The sequence below is a fragment of the Somniosus microcephalus genome, chromosome 7 (genome assembly GCF_052327205.1).
Source record: "Somniosus microcephalus isolate GS21.2 chromosome 7, FLI_Smic_1.0, whole genome shotgun sequence".
NCBI classification, from domain to species: Eukaryota; Metazoa; Chordata; class Chondrichthyes; order Squaliformes; family Somniosidae; genus Somniosus; species Somniosus microcephalus.
Window position 1 is genome coordinate 153414061 of NC_140993.1, and position 17597 is coordinate 153431657.

The 17597-nt window shown below is 46.1% G+C and overlaps 1 protein-coding gene across 6 annotated transcripts in view; it reads left to right on the forward strand.

The window, feature by feature from the left end:
- The window catches only part of prex2 (phosphatidylinositol-3,4,5-trisphosphate-dependent Rac exchange factor 2), a 943088-nt gene extending 928942 nt beyond the window's left edge, over positions 1-14146 (forward strand). For all 6 annotated transcript variants that reach the window (XM_085993112.1, XM_085993115.1, XM_085993113.1 and 3 more), the window contains one exon: positions 11634-14146. In XM_085993112.1, the coding sequence (XP_085849238.1) occupies positions 11634-11676 (43 nt within the window). In that variant the 3' untranslated portion in view covers positions 11677-14146. The remainder of the gene's footprint in view (positions 1-11633) is intronic.
- The last annotated feature ends 3451 nt before the right edge of the window (positions 14147-17597 follow it).

Consider the following 17597-nt stretch of genomic DNA (forward strand, 5'->3'; position numbering starts at 1 on the left):
CGGAACCTGCTAGCAGTTGAGCTCGGAACCTGCTAGCAGTTGAGCTCGGAACCTTCTAGCAGTTTCCAGAGAGGCTTTCGAGCAGACCAGACCTATTTGCATTGTATCCTACAGTTTCCTGTACAGCTTCGTTTGTTCATTAAATTTTATTGTTTTTGATTTTCTGAGTCGATCTCAATTCTTTGGCTAGGAACCCCAGTTCCTACATTGGTGACCCCGATTTCTTCGAACAATTTTCGTTGAAGTTACATCATGGACACGAACGCCGTCACCCTCAAACTGCCGCAATTTTGGGAGCAACAACCGGCCGTGTGGTTTTTCCAGGCGGAAGCCCAATTTGCAATCCGGGGAGTAGCAGCGGATTCGACCCGTTATTATTGCGTGGTTTCTGCCCTCGACAGCGCCACGGCCTCGCGGGTCATCAGCCTCCTCGAGAGTCCACCGAACGATGGCAAGTACAAAGCTTTAAAAGCACGTTTACTGCAGATTTTCGGTCTGTCCAAGTTGGAGCGCGCTCGCAGACTTACCTCCATGCCCAGCCTCAGGGACTCAAAACCCTCAGAGCTCATGAACCAAATGCTCACGCTTTTGGGCTCGGAATCGCAATGTTTTCTGTCCCGCGAGCTGTTTCTCTGTCAACTACCAGAGCCAGTACAGATGGCCTTGGCCAATTCCGCGATCACGGATTGTGCTGAACTCACCGCGGAAGCGGATAAAATATTCACCATCTAACAACAATCTTGTGCAGCCACGAGGCGCCCATCCCCCACAAGAGCGAATCCGACTCCTCCTCCTGCAGGCTGGTGTGCATACCACGCTCGTTTTGGCGCGAAGGCCAGAAATTGCCGTCCGCCCTGCAGTTTCTCACCAAAATAAAAAACCTACCTCAAACCAGCTGTTTCTGAGAAGATCAATAAGGCCTAAGGGACACGCTGGAGTTGCAATGGCCGTCGGGTCCGCAGGGAAGCTCCTATACATTACAGACTCCCTGTCAGGGCGACGTTTTCTCTGTGATACTGGCTCCCAGTGCAGTATCCTACCAGCGTCGAAGCTAGATCTTCAATCCGACGGTCAAGGTCCCCCCCTCGAGGCAGCCAATGGTGTGGCCATTCGCACGTTCAGAAAGCATAGGGTCCAGTTGGGTTTTGGCGGCCAACGTTTTGTTTGGGAGTTCATCACGGCGAAAGTCTCACAGGCCATCCTGGGGGCAGATTTCTTCTGCGCAAACGGGTTTCTCGTCGACGTCCGACACTGCCGGCTAATCAGTGCCTCCACTTTTCACTCGGTCCCCTGTTACCGAAGCACTGCGATGTCTTGGTCAGTTGCCTGTGCAGTCCCATCTCCAAATGAGTTCTCTCATCTTCTTAGTAAGTTCCCTGAGCTCACCAGGCCCACATTTTCTTCTTCAGTCGCGAGGCACGGTGTGGCGCACCACATTACCATGACAGGATCCCCAGTTTATGTGAGAGCTCGAAGGCTGGAACCCGGTAAACTCGCGACCGCCAAGGTGGAGTTCCATACAATGGAACGCCTGGGTATTATTCGACGTTCGAATAGTCCTTGGTCCTCGCCATTACACATTGTTCCTAAGCCGGGCGGCGGATGGCGACCATGCGGCGACTACAGATGCCTGAATGAGGCTACCACACCGGATCAGTACCCAATTCCTCACATTCAGGATTTTTCGGCCCATCTGGCAGGGAATTCCATCTTTTCCAAAGTAGACCTCGTCCGAGGCGATCATCAAGTGCCCGTGCATCCTCAGGACGTCCCCAAAACTGCCGTCATCACACCTTTCGGGCTCTTTGAGTTCTTTCGTATGCCGTTTGGGCTGAAGAATGCAGCACAAGCCTTCCAACGTCTCAAGGATTCCATGTTGCGCAATCAGCCATTCATCTTCGTCTACCTAGACGACATCCTTATGGCCAGTAACAGCACGAAAGAACATATTACGCACTTGCGTACCCTTTTTTCTCGTCTCAGCCAACATGGCCTTATTATCAACCCAGCCAAGTGCCAGTTTGGGTTGCACAGCATTGATTTCCTGGGACACAGAATCACCTCAGAGGGTGCCGTCCCGCTGACCACGAAGGTGGAAGCAGTCACCTTGTTCCCTCTTCCTCAGACCGTCAGGGCCCTCCAGGAATTTCTGGGAATGGTCAATTTTTATCATCGGTTCGTCCCAAAGGCGGCATTGTTGATGCAACCTTTGTACGAGGCCCTCAGAGGTAAATCGGGCAAAGACCCGATCGATTGGACACCCCAGATGGACCAGGCTTTCTTCGACACTAAGAACGCTTTGGCTGCTGCGACCATGTTGGCACATCCCCTTCCGGGCGCAACCATTGCCCTTACCACCAACACATCTGATTATGCCATCGGGGCAGTACAGGAGCAGTGGGTCGATGGCACATGGCAACCACTGGCTTTCTTCAGCCGCCAATTGCGGAAGAACGAACGCAAGTATAGTACTTTTGATAGGGAGTTGTTGGCATTGTTTCTGGCCATCCGCCATTTTCACTTCCTACTGGAAGGACGCCCATTCACGGCTTTTGTAGACCACAAGCCACTTACTTTTGCGATGGCCAAGGCAGCGGAACCATGGTCGGCATGGCAACAACGTCATCTTACGTACATATCTGAATTTACAACCGACATACAACATGTCTCGGGCAAAGACAACCTGGTGGCGGATTGTCTCTCCCGCGCCCAGCTCCACGCAGTACACCTGGGAGTCGACTATGTTGGTTTGGCAAAAGAACAGAAGGCAGAACCTGAAGTGCAGGCATACCGGACCGCACCTTCCAGCTTACAAGTGGCTGATGTCAGTTTCCAGGCTGCAGGGACCACACTCGATCTCGATGGGCGTCCCACGTCCAAATCGTTCCAGTCGAATGGCGCAGGAGAATTTTCGACACTATCCACGGGTTGTCACACCCTAGCATGAGAGCGTCACAACAACTCATGGCAAAGAAATTCGTCTGGAAGGGCATGCATCTCGATGTCCGTGACTGGACCTGCGTGAGTTGCCAGAAGTCCAAGATACAACGCCATGTTAAGGCCCCAGTCGCCACTTTTCCGGTTCCGGAGCGTCGATTCGACCATGTGCACATGGACCTGGTTGGTCCTCTCCCTTCCTCTCGCGGGTACACTCACCTCCTCACCGTGGTAGACTGCACCACCAGGTGGCCAGAGGCAATTCCTTTGGTTGCCACCACAGCGGCAGACGTCTCCAGAGCCTTCATCTCGTCGTGGGTAGCTCGGTTCGGGGTACCGGCTGACATCTCCTCCGACCGGGGGCCTCAATTTACCTCTGAGATTTGGAACGCCATAGCTCAAGGTTTGGACACCAAGCTTCATCGTACCACCGCCTACCATCCACAGGCGAACGGCCTGTGTGAAAGATTCCACAGGTCCCTTAAAGCCGCACTGCGTGCTAGTCTCCGTGGGCCTAGTTGGGTGGACAGCCTCCCTTGGGTGCTGCTAGGTCTTCGCACGGCGCCTAAGGACGACCTGCATTCTTCTTCAGCAGAGCTGGTTTACGGCCAACCACTCAGAGTGCCTGGCGATTTTCTTCCTCCTCACACGGAACCCTGGTCCCCAGGTCAGCAGCTCATCAGCCACCAGGAAGCGGCTAGGAATTTCATCCCAGTGCCTACGTCGCATCATGACCTGCAGCGCTCCCATGTCCTGGTGGATCTTAAGAGCGCAGAATACGTGTTCATTTGGCAGGATGCTCACAAAAACCCGCTCAAACCGCCTTACACAGGTCCGTTCCGCGTCATCTCGTCAGGTGACAAGTCCTTCACAGTCGACGTCGGCGGTAAGCCTGACCACATCTCCATCGACCGGTTGAAACCAGTGCATCTGGATCTGAGCGAACCAGTCGTCACCGCTCAGCCGCCTCGTCGTGGTCGTCCACAGTCGACTGCCGGTCCAGTACAGCCACAGTCATCCGCCGAGTTGCCAGTGCCCACCTCACCGGGTCGACCACAGCCGGCCTCTTCTTCTCCTCCGCCTGCGGCGTCATCCCAACCACAGCCAACGGCCAGTTCGTCTTCTAGTGCTCCATTCCAGCTGCCGGGGTATCGCAATCGGTCGGACAGACTCATCAGATCCCCTTCTCGCCTTACCTTCTCTGTTAAAAGCAATTCTTGGGGGGCGCATGTGGCGAAACCACCAGAGGATTACGGACAATTGTATATAATTCCTTTTACAGCAATGTAGTACAGCTGGGGGCTGCACCTTTAATGTATCTGTTAACTGTACTAGGGCTTCTTTCCTGTACTCCACGTGATGACGTCATGCCGTCTGTCACGTGATCTCTCAACGGCGGGAAGAACGTGATAATGTCATGACATCAGAGCTCGGAACCTTCTAGCAGTAGAGCTCGGAACCTTCTAGCAGTTGAGCTCGGAACCTGCTAGCAGTTGAGCTCGGAACCTTTTAGCAGTTTCCAGAGAGGCTTTCAAGCAGACCAGACCTATTTGCATTGTATCCTACAGTTTCCTGTACAGCTTCGTTTGTTCATTAAATTTTATTGTTTTTGATTTTCTGAGTCGATCTCAATTCTTTGGCTAGGAACCCCAGTTTCTACACAGGTAGTCATTCATTTTTGTAAGACTACTGTAAAACAGTAACATGCCTTGCACAAGTAATCAACACTTTAGATGTTCCTGCCATAAAACATTTCCTTTTTTTAAAAAATAGTGGAAAGGGGGATTTTCTTCTTTTATAGAAAGAGTGTCCCGATAACATCCAACATTATAATGGATTGGAACTCCAAGCTGATTATCAGTATTAAAATTTCCCACTCAGTCTTTTACCCTCATTAATATTTAATTAACAGATTGATTGATAGTCACTTGCTGGAATCTCAATTTCTGGACAGGAATATTTTGTCCCAGCAGAGGACTTCAGTGATTCAGGCCAGAGCCATTTAAACATATGTCAGTCTATACCGTTTGTAAGAAGTCACACAACACCAGGTTATAGTCCAACAGCTTTATTTGAAATCACAAGCTTTCGGAGCGCTGCTCCTTTGTCAGGTGAAGTCTTTAGGGGAGAAATTGGGTGGAGCCGCAAACGGGGCACCAAGCTCGCCGGGGCGCTGGATTTAGCGCAGCGTTTGGAGCAGTAGCGACCGCCGGAAATTCAGCTTGAGCGCCCCAAGAGGGACACGGGGCGAGGCTCGAGGCGCTCCGCATCCCTCTTAGGGTGCTGATGCTGAATCGCTGCGGCATGGCGCGCTGTGGTACTGCAGGCCTTCCTCCCATTCTTAAGGGGGAGGGGCCTGCACCAGCGCGATCAGAGATCGCGAGTGCTGGCAAAAGAGCCCGGCACCGAGGAGAAGTGCCGGGCTCTCGGAAAACAGCCGGCAATGCCGCGGGGAGCGATCAGGAGGCCGGGGACGGAGGTGCTGGCAGGCGGCCGCCGGAAAAAATGGCCGCCCCGCACCTCCACCTTAATTTGCGCCACTGCCGCCACAGGAAGGCCCCGTGAACCGGGCACCATTTGCGAACGGCGCTACAGAGGCGGTCGCTGCCAAATATCGCGATCGGGGCGGTAGCGGGGCGCTGCGCACACCGATGATGTCATCGGTGGCGGCGCAGCACAACAGGCTAACGCCGCCATTAGCGCCCCAGCTAAATATCGCGGGAGGCGCGGCCAGTGGCGCTAAAGCCACTGAGTGCCCTCTTTAGGCGCTAACTGGTGGCGTAGCCCACCAAATTTCTAGGCCTTTGACATAATTTACTCGAACTCCAGCCACACATCTGAGCAACGTGATGCTCTTTGTTATTTTGGCCAACATACTTAAACATTTTGAATACTGCCTGCCTGACATGAAGTCATGGATGAGCCAAACTTCCCTCTATCGGGTAGACTGAAGCCATTGTTTTTGGCCCCCATCATAAATTCTGCTCCCTTCACACTGGCTTCATTCCCCTCCCTGACCAATAATCAGGTTAAATCAGGCTGTGTAAAACCTCAGGGCTGGATATTTACAAGGGCAGGTTATGAAGGGGGTCGGGGGGGGGGGTGGAGGTGGGTGGATGCGGAGTTTTGGACAGGAAACCCGGAAATCTGGGTTTCCCACCATGCGACTTTTGGCCCTGACATGTTCCCCACCTGGAAGTCAGCCTGATTGACAGGCTCGGGACTTGGCTTCCATTCGGGCGGGCAATGCTCTGGAGGAGGCCGCAGGAACAGATGAGTCCGATCCCTGACCCCTGGGGGGTGGGGGGGTCCGATCCCAGGGGAGCCCGATCCCCGACCCTGAGGTGGGGGGGGGTGGCGGTGGTGTTTATTGCATCTTGACCGAACAGTAATGAACAGAGGAGACGGAATGTACCTTTTACTATTTATTAAGTAAATGGGTGGACATTACAGCACATTGTCTGCAAGGCAGAACCCGAAAGTGAAAGTCAAAGTAAAACCGAGCCCCCCAGCACCCCCTTCAGGTAACACCCGGGAACTGGGACAAACTCAAAACACAACAGTGTTCATCCTGGCAGGGGAGCTTGGGGCACCTGGAGGGAGTATTCCTGCTCCTCCTAGCCCACAAGGAGTACTGTGAAGGCACTTACCTTCTCCCCGAGGCTGTCCTCACCTCGCTGCAGAAACCTGGCCAGCCACAGTAAAATCTGAGGTTAAATCACAGATTAAATCTGAGGCTTCCAGCCTCATTAACATATTTAAAATGCCAACCTGCCTCCTGGGAGTGGGTTGGTTGCCCTCCCGTTGTCCCACCTCAGTAAAATCCAGAAATCAGCGGGTTGATGCCGGCTTCCTGAGGCGATCGGAATTTTTGCCCATTTAATCCTCCACCCACACCCAATCCCACCGGCTCACCCATGTTAAAATTGCCCCTCAGTGTCCTGTTTGACCTAGAACTGAGCTTCAAACACCAAGGCTGCCTACTACGCGAGAGTATGATTAACTTTAAAGAGGACTGTAAGCGTCTTCAGGAGGATATGGACAGATTAGTAGATTGGATAGATAGATGTCAAATTAAATTTAATACAGAAAAATATGAGGTGATATATTTTGGAAAGAAGAATGATAACAGAACGTATACACTAAAAGATAACATTTTAAAGAGTAGAAGCGGGTTTAGACACACAATTTTTTTTAAAGTGGGAGGACAAGTTGAACAATTTATAAGAAAAAATATATAGGATCCTAGATTTTATATGAAGAGTTATAGGGGGAGAAATTCACGATCGCCCCGTTTGGGGCACTAATTTTTAAAAGTTTGAAAAGTTAGAGCCAGGTGCTAACGATTTCAAACTTTCGAAAAATTTGCCATTTGCGCTCCAAGAAGGATATGGAACACTAAATCAAGAGCTCCACTTCCTTCTTGAAGCGCAAGCGGCAGCAGGCGGGGCGGAAACCTCAGCAGCGCGGCACACTGGGCCGTGCAGCACTGCCGTGTTCAAAGGCTCCTTCCCTCCCTTAAAGGGAAGTGCCATTGCTACAGGCTCTGCAATAGAAAAATTACCTGCCTAGACCACCAAGGTAGTTGCCGTCTCGCGCGATCAGCCCGGCACTCAAGCAGAGCACCGGGCTGATCGATCGCGGGCAGGAACCCGCGAAAAAAACTGGAACAGGGTAAGGTTTTTTTTAACTTACCTCGGCCACCTCGGCTTTAATCATCAGCCCCCGAAGTGGCCGGTTGCCCAATGCACGCCTCCTGCAGCTGTTGGTACCGGCGCTGCTGCAGGGGGTGGAAGTCAATTTCGGGTCTGGGGCAATGCGCACGGCGATGACATCACGATCTCCGGGCGAAACTCCCACCGAATATGGCGGGAGTCGATGGCAGCGCTGCGCCCGGTTGCAAAGCCCTTAGCGCCCCCCAGGGATGCTAACAAGAGGCGCAAAGGCACCCAATTTTGCCCCATTGAGTGCAAAACCAAAGAGGAAATGCTAAACCTATTCAAATCATCGGTTAGGCTGCAATTAGATTAAGGGCGATTTTTCTGGGTTCATTGCCCAAATAGCAGCTGAGAAATGGTCACTATGCACTAATCCTTTTGCCCATTCTCTGCTCAAGTAGCATCACAGCAAAATTTCCTTCAAGTTATTTTCAGGAGGTTGAAGCTGACTGCGCCTGAAGAGGGAACAGCAATGTAAATTGCATGTAAATGAATGCCAGAGTTCTGAGAGAGCAAATCTTCTGCTCTATTCCTGACTGTAGTTTAAGGGCAAACTACTCCCAGAAAACCCTGGCTACAGCTTCCAGAGCTGCTGTTTCAGTGCCATTTGTCTTAAAAGATGTTGATATTGGCAATAAAAGGTCGTTATTTTTGGCTATTTGAATAAAATATGGTTTTGCTGCTTTTGCCTTATTTACAAAATGCTGTAATCCTTTACAGATTTTATGGAGGCTGTGTTTAGTACTGTGCCATTCCCTTTTGTGATATGGCTTATTTAGAGGTAGACAAGATGAAATAACCACAAGCCCCTTGATAGCAGCTGAAGTAATTCGCCAGGTCTCTGCTAAGCCACTAACAACGAGGCACAAAGACCCTCCCTTCACTCTGATCATACTACTGCTCCATGCCATGTGTAGTAAAACAAGGAGCTGCACAGTCAAACCTGCACCCTCCTCCTATTCCCACACCTGCTCTACCTACTGCTTTGTACAATGGTGCTGCCCTTTTTCCAGTTTCCTGCAAGGCAGACTGCAGATGCAGAAGTGGGATTAGGGTGGGCAGCTCTTTTTTGACCGGTGCAGACACAATGGGCTGAATGGCCTCCTTCTGTGCCGTAAATTTCTATGATTCTATGAGATACCTTGGGGTGCTGCTACTATCCCAGCCAGGGAATAGCAGTATGAACTCATTCGCATGAAGACCACCGAACATGCAAATAAATGACAATTTCTGTCACACATAAGTTACATACTTATCACAGATCATCAGAAGCTGGCACTGTAAAAATCCTGTCTCATTACGTTTAAAAAAAAAAATCTTCTGGGGCGATTTTCAACTGCAGGCTGACTGTTCCTCGCCTGAAAAACGGACAGCCAGCAATTAAAAATATGGTCTTGGGTGGCCAGCAATTAAAAATCTTCTTGGATGCCCAAGGCCTGCGTGATGCAATTTTCTGGCGGGCTTGTAAATGGGCATGCAACCTGCCTGCCTGAAACAAGTATAAGGCTGATTAAATATGCAGATCAGGGTCCTATGCCGGTTGTAGGACCCCGCATGCAATATTCAGGTACTCTGCCCCACTACTGGCCTGTTTGAGGCCCCAGGAATGATCGGTTTCCCCTCCAGACCGGCCAGCTCTGTAGGAGTCAGCTGATTTTCTGTCTACACCAGTGAGCTGAGGTAGGACCTCCACTTGACACCCACAGCTCACAGACATTTAAATGAAACTCGGGCATCAAAATAGCTCGGGCCTCATGTCAGCACCTATGAACAGGTGGAGCAGTTGCTCTGCCAACCTTGTGCCCATTTTGGGTGCTACTTGAAAATCATGTCCTCTGTGTCTCTCATGCGGCTTTCACTGTTTCTTCCTCTTTCATGATGCTGCCGCCTTTAAGGTCTGAATTACTCCCAATCTTCCAGTTCTCACAGGCCCTGCTCCCTCGTGAGTGCCTCACACATCACCCGAACTCTGTCCTCTTCTTTATAATGAAGACCAGCAGGAAATCCTTGCATTCCATTATTTCCTCAGGCACAGCGCACTTCCACGAAAATCAGTTGTTTAGTTTTGGCAGGATGTCAAGGAGAAGGTGCAGAAAAGATTCAGTAAAATGATATCAGAGATGAGAGTATTTAGTTGTGAGGAGAGACTTGCAAAACTGGGTCTCTTTTCATTAGAACAAAGAAAGCTAAGAGATCTGGTAGAGGTGTTCAACATTACGAGGTAGGTTAGAAAAAGCAATTTCTACTGGTCTTTGAGTTGGTAACTAAAGAGCCTAGATCTAGATCATCACCAAAGAGAAATTAGTAGAATTGTTTTAACGCAGATTGTTGCTAGGACATGGAATGCCCTGCCAGAATTAGTGGTGGAAGCAGATTCCATAATAGCTTTTAAAAGGAAAATGGATAAATATTTAAAAGAGAAAAATGTAAAAGGGCATAGGGGAATGGACTAAATTAATAACTCTTTCAGAGAGTCAGTAGATACTATGGACCAAATAGCTTCCTCCTGTGATGTAAAATTCAATGATTTCATCTCCGCTAATGGGGCGCAAATCCCCTAGCACCCGGGCGCGGCGCCGCTAACGCCTCCCGTGAAATTCAGCAGGAGGTTAGAGGCGGCGGTAGCCAGTATAGCCCCGCAGCGCTGCGCCTCCGGCGATGACATCATCGCCATGCGCAGCGCCCCGCCCACTAACTTGGCTCGCGCCCCCTGACCTACCACCGGACGCCGTGTCCGACAGGGTCAGGGTGCCGTGTTTCTGGCCGGGGTGGCGCAAATTAAAGAGCAAGTGCTGGGCGGCCTTTCTTTGGGCCGCCTGCCAGCACCTGCCCCCTCTCACCTCCTGCGGGGTGTTGGCCGCGATTGGTCAGCCCGGCACTCCTCTTTTGCTGGCACCCCGCTCCCCGGTGGTCCAGCAGGGCCCCAGTGTGCACTGCGCTAGGCCCCTCTTGCTGCTGCACGTAGCGCCGCGATATTCAATGGGAGCGCCCCAAGAGGGAGGGGGAGCACTTCCAGTAGCGCCCCGCCTCCTGCTTGGGGCACTGCCATTCAATTTCAGGATTAGGGGTGCTAACTTTTTCGAAGCGCTAAAAGTAGCGCCCCTGTGAAGTTAGTGCCCCAAATGGGGCATGTGTCAATTTTTCCTGCTATGAATTTAATGCAGAATTTATGTAGATATCAATGAAACCTCAAAATCAAATTCATAATTACATTCCTTTAACAATGTAATTGCACCTAAGCACTATCTCTTGATTTACCATGCCTTCTCTCCTATTTTCAATTAGTTTTCTCGATCTAAAGAAAAGCTCCAATCACTTCTGATTATTTGTTAAAATAGATGTGATTCAATGATGGGTGATCTGAATCACATAGTTGCAGTAATAATTTAGGACATCAATAGTCACTATCTCATTCCTTGCTACATTTTTTTTCAATGCATAACTAACATTTAAAAATCTATTACAGTTCTCAATAGTTAATTTTAATTCAAATGAAGACTAGTGATGTAAAAATATATTAAAAGATTTTAAAAAGTGGATGACTGGGCTATCTCTTTATAGTATCTAGTCACCTGCTTTTTAATTCACTGTGTTGCAAGCAAGGTCAATGAACTCAATGAGAATAATAACAGTACAAAATCTGATATGATATCTTACAAAATAATAGAACGTTTATTTATTTTCCATGATTTAATTTATTTTCATAGCCCAGGCAAGTTGTTTTTTCCATGATAACATTCACACTGAATTAATGTTCACTGATGTTTAGTAGCTCCATCTCCAGCAATGTAGTTTAGCAAAGCTTGTTATAAAATATAGTGAACTCCACTGTGCAATACTTATTGGTGGGAGGCTTTTCAGTGGTATGGTTATTGTTTACTTCATTCCAGTGTTCTATAGTGAATGCTCAATAAACCTGATAATCATAGATGCATTTAGTCCATTCACTATGTAACATCTGTCATCTGTTTCTACTAGATTGTACAAACTGTGTCAGCCACCCCCTGATGGAGACGCATGAAGATTCCTGCCTCATAATTAACTCAGAGATACCTAGGCATAGACTCTTCAATAACAATTCAAAGAGCATTTTCGTTGCAGAAAATAGAATGATCCCGGCTTGCTTACAAGATAATGCTTGAATGTGCTGGTAAATGATGTATTGCCTTTACGAACTACACCAAGATAAACCTTGGCCATTCATACAACTGGAATAACAGTTTTTCTTTGCCACACTGAACAGACTCAAACTAGGGTTGCTGTTTAGTGAATATATTTGTTAAGCTATAAATTGAGTTAAAATTGCTTAGTGTAAATTTATAAAGCATAATTTTTTAATTAACTATCAGTTTAAGAAGCTATACTCAGCTTGAACTGTTACAATCCTTTTATCTTTACCTCATATTATTAAAGCATAATTTGTTGATACAATTTTGTATATTTGAACAGTTCACTACAGTATTTAAGATGATATCCTGCATTGTAGCTGGCTATTGTCAGGCATAGGAACATTTACAAATGCATAATACAGTCAGATATTGCCCTAAGCAGTTTACAGATAGCTGAGAGTGTGCGACAAGACTGTAATATAGCCAAGGGTTTCAGATAATGTCTTATATAGCACAAACATAGTTTCATCTTGCCACATTAAAGCTGAGATTGTGTTATAACTTTCCACCCAGTCCCCATCATATGTTATTTCATATAATATATAAAGTTTGCTTTGTTTTTAATGCAATAAAAGATCACTGGCCTACTGTTTTCTTCCCTTATGTGTGGAATCCTCCATGGTAGTATTTGTATCATGTGATAGGAATGAGGGGAGATGAAAGTAGTATCAGTACTTCAGCATCATATGACAAGAGGGGAACATGATACAATTATATTTTTGCAGGATATTCACTGTCTTGCACATATTGTAAACACACAAAACTTGGACATGCTTTCAGACACATACACACCTATATATATATAATATATATATTATATAAATGAATATATAAAATCCAAATTTTCATTGTGCCTTTTCATTAGATAAGAACTGCCGATTGAGAAAACATTTGCATTTGTATAATTAACAAAAATATTAGATAACATTTTCTCAGGACTAAGATGTTTTCTTACTTATGACTAGTATAAATAATGTATAAACTTGGCATCAAGGTCTTATTATTTCTTGTGTGTCTTAACCAATGGCCTTAAACTATTTTACCCACCAACTTCAATGTAAGAATGCTTTGTTTTTTTCAGCAAATGTAGGTTGTCTTCATGTGATGAAATAAATAATCAAATTGAAAGTACCCAGGCATAGCTCTGATTTAGAATGAATAGCTATGTTTCCAGACAGTTGGAAACTTGAGAAACTACTGCCACCTATAAATACACACACATGCGCGCACACACGTGTACAGACACATAGGGCTGGATTTTGTCAATGGGGAGCTTTTGGAGGCGGGACTCACACTTTTTGGGTTGTAGTCCCACCTCCATCGACTTGTGGCCAACCTACGCTATTTTCCCTTGATTGACCTTGTTAAGCCCACCCAGCAGGCTCAGCCGGCCAATTAAGGGACACCTGGTTACTGGTGACATCAGCGATTGACATTTCATCTGTCAAGAGCTTTTGACAGATGAAAAATCAGCATTTGACAGCTCTGTGAAGCAGTCAATCACTGACAATCTGTCTTCTAACTTGAGTCCTTCTACTCAGACTCAGTTAGAGAGATCTCCAGACCAGAAAGCAGAGGCTGCAGCTTTTGACAGTTCAGCGGCCATTCTACTTTCTGTGCCGGTGAGCTGGGGGACTCCCGAGAACTGAAGGAAGGAAGCCTGCAGGAGAAAGTAAAGGTAAGTAAAACTGATTAAAACACTTTACACTCACCTCACACACTTACCTCTGCACACATGCACCCATCACTCACCTGCACAATGGACATCTCGACCCTTCCAACCCCTTCAGACTCGCGGTCCGCCTCGCTAACTTGGCGTGGTTCGGAGCCGTTGGGAAGCCCACACTTCAGGGCTAAAAATAGAGATTAGGCAGTTAATTGGCACTAATCCCCTTCCCGCCTCGGGGAGGCAGCTCCCAGCATGGGTCGGATACCCGCCTCCTGGGACATTGGCACGGAGGCGGGTTGGGGGCGGGATGGGTTCCTGCCCCCCGATTCTGCAATTTTCCCACCACTCCCGCCTCCACGGGGCTTGGAAATTTGAGCCCATATATTCAAACACTCTGATAATACATTCTTATGTCCAGTCCAAATCCATTGCTTATCAATTTCAAAACCATCAATTGTTACAGAACAGAAACAGGTTATTTGGCTCATCAAGTTTGCATTGGTGATATTTTTCTTCACAAGCCAACTAGTTCAATCCCACTCCTGTAATTTTCTTTTTCTTCAAACAAGTATCAAGGCACCGTTTTACGTTCCATTGAGATATTCTTCATTGAGTAGAACGTTGGTGTACTCATAAATAAACTGTTCTTTTTCCTTCATGTATCAGTGAATAATTTTATTCCTCTGTGGTGCTTTGTAAACCATCACATATGTCACATGACAAGGCATATGTACTTCAGCTTTGGCCCTTAAATATCTTATTGTTATTGGTGGGATTTGTGGTTCCTATCCAACTGAGAGAAATGTTAATGCCACAGAGTAGGTTGAATGCGTTTGTTTATTCTGAGGGTGAAACTCATTCTTCAAAATATTTTTATTCTAATTTCATTTCTGTTAGTCTTTTTGTATCATGTGCCATCCCTAACCAAGACAGTAGATAATCTGCTCTCAGCCTCTGCCAGTGCTGCTTTATAGCCAGGTGCTAGGAGGTGTACAAGTGGGTCCTGCAAAAACACTCTCTCTGACTTTTTTCCCTTGTGGAGAAGTGAGTGACCATTGCTTGGCACCTCCTCATGACAGCTTGTAGACCTAGGTTGCACCACTTTTTAGGGCCATTTGTTGGCTCTGAGATGTTTGTAGAACAATGCCTTATCATTGGTCTTTTTGAATTTTTGAAGTTACTGAGGCTAATTTTAACCTGACCTGCCTGGCAGGAAACAGATGGGTTCAGATCGACTGCCCATTTTACACGCCACCTGATTTTACCTTCCATGGGCGGGGTGTAAAATGGGCAGCTGATGCGATCCTGTCAGTATCCCGCTGGGCGGGTTTGGTTAAAATTATCCCCATTATTTCACAGGATTACTTCATGCTAGGTATTTACAATAGCCTTATTCCTGAATATTAGTCTGCCAAATCCACATAATTAAAAAAAATACCATTTGTAAGTTAAATTTAAAAGAAACTCAAGGTCTGGATTTTATATGAGCTTTCTATTAATTAATCAGTGCTCAAACTTTTTTACTACTTGTACAACCAGTATTTTTTTCATATTTTGCAGGATTTAAATTTTCTGCTAATTTGTAGAAATAGAAGTGGGAGATGGCATTAGGGTAGGAAAATTATGATAAAAACGTGGTCAGATTGGGTCTTGAAACAGAATCTGCTTGACATGGGACTTTGCCTATTCCTAGATTCCAAATACTTATATTGTAATTAAGATGGAGAAAGATAAAAGAAGCAAATGATAATATGTCACACATTTAGAAGAAAATTCAGTTTAACCAAGGATTGAATCTGGGACATTCCTGGTCTGTGTGCACACAGTGCATATACCATGACCCAATATAGATTTAAGCTCTTTTAGATTTGCCAGAAACATTAGTATTGCAATAACTGATATTTTCCCTAAATTTTCTGCTGTGATTATTACATTGAAAAACAAAAATATAAATGTTGGCTGGGTAGAGGGGGGAACTAAATGAAGCATCACATTCTCTAGGGATTCATAATGAAATGTTTTATGGACTTCAACTGTTAGACAAATAACAATGCAAATAATTATTAACTGTAAGTAGCAGATTCTTTTATTTACATTTTTTACACATTAAATTATATATAAGAGTTTATTTACACTGTGTCAATTGAAGTAAAATGCAAACTGCATAGTCCATGCTAAATAGGAAAGTGTTTAGTATGGGCTATAAAATATATAATCCAATTTCCTTCCATGTTTTAATGTTTCTTTTGTCTTTAGTAGAGTATAGTGATTTCAAAAGATGTGCACTGTGGTTGTGAGTAACTTGAACTGGCTAACTTTCATTGTGATGTGATGGTGCATTGTTTGGTTAAAGCCATGAAGATAACTTATTCTGGAAATGATGAATGGTTCTGAATCTTATGAGCTATACAGTTGAAATGAAGGCTTGGGATTCCAATGTGTCTTACCACTGTGGCACCAAACATGGATGTACCACAATGCATTTTTGTTCTATGTACATAACATTAGTATTTTGATCCTTTAGCATGACTTACATTTTAAATGTAATTTTTATCCTGAGAAAATTGTAAACTGTTGCCTGTACACCTTTAAAAAGAATATCTTTTCTGTAAATACATAAATATAGTATACCATAACACTGTCTGTGAAATCTATGTGTTAAATTATACTGACTATTTAATCTCACTTATATATTAAACATTTGTTGCAGGCACTGGAATATTGTATTTAAAGCAAAACTATGTTACATTTGCTTTATATTTTTAATTACAGCTTTGATTTTTATATTACTGTAGAAAGGCAATCAGATTCAGCTGATGTGCAGGATACTATAATCACATGAACTTGCTAAATATAGAATCGGCTATGGTTTCAAAATGCCAGTTTGTAATACTAAACTATTATACTTTACAAAGTAGCTGAACATTATCAAAGCTTGCCACAGCATATAACTTTTGATAAAAAGTATGATTATTTTAAATAAGTAGTAAGTTAGTTTTCACTTCCAATTCCCACTATTTTGGAGACTGCCAAAGCAAGAGCTGCATGCTTATACCATGCACACCTAGTCAATCAGAAGATATTGTGGGATGTGAGAAGGAGGATAAAATATGAGAATACCAGCATCTTGTACCCTTTCAGCCCTGCCGCTGGCCAAGGGCTCAGTCATGCCCCTGCCAAGAATGGCCTGCACCGTCTCCTCCAAGGGTTGAGGTGAGGCTAGGATTGTGAGGTGTGCCTCGTGTTTGGTACAGATTTGTTGGTAGGTGAGTGATGGGGTAGGGGGGCGCAGTCGTGCACTGAGCAGTGTGTGAGGCTAGTGGTGCAGTTGTTATGAGACAACTTTTGAAGATGCATTCACTGACCTAGACCACTGGTCTGAGGTCATGAAACTTCTTTGGCCGCTGGAACCAGCTGGTGGGGGCGACACTGCTGGCAGCGACGGCCTCGGTGATCTGGTCCCACATCATTCTTTCTGGAGGGCCTCCTGTCCCCTGTGTGTAGAGAACCTGTCTTGTAGTGTTGACTCCCTGCACAAAGCTGGAGCGCTACGTGTGAGACCCTGGGTGCCCCTTCCCTGGCTTGTTGAGCCATTTGTGTTAGTGCTGAAGCACTTTTACCATTTGCTTACATGCGGCAGGCAGTTCAACTTTAAAAGCTGAAGACTGCCATTTCGGAATTATTTTTAATGTTTACTTTATTTCAGAAGACAGTTGAGCTCTAAGGGCTAAAGACTGCCGATTTTTAAATGATTTTAATTTTTTCATTTTAGAATGCAGTACCCCTTTAAGGGCTCGACACTGCATTCTAAAATGACAGGCTAGCTTTAAGACAATGCTACTTGGCTCCAGAGATGCTACGGCCACGCTACGTTGAGCCTCCTGCTGAGACTACCGCCTGAAACAGCACTTACACGGTAGGTTTTGCACTGTGCTCATTTAATCAGCAGGCAGCACCAAAGTGCTCCCTGCGCTCTTTTTGTGGGCGGTCATTAATTTCGGCTCGTGGTGGCACCAGCCGTTTCCCGGCTTAATCAGATTTCTTGGCCAAATTCTTTATCCTTGTTCTTCAAATTCCTCCTTGGTCTCACTCCACCTATAGACT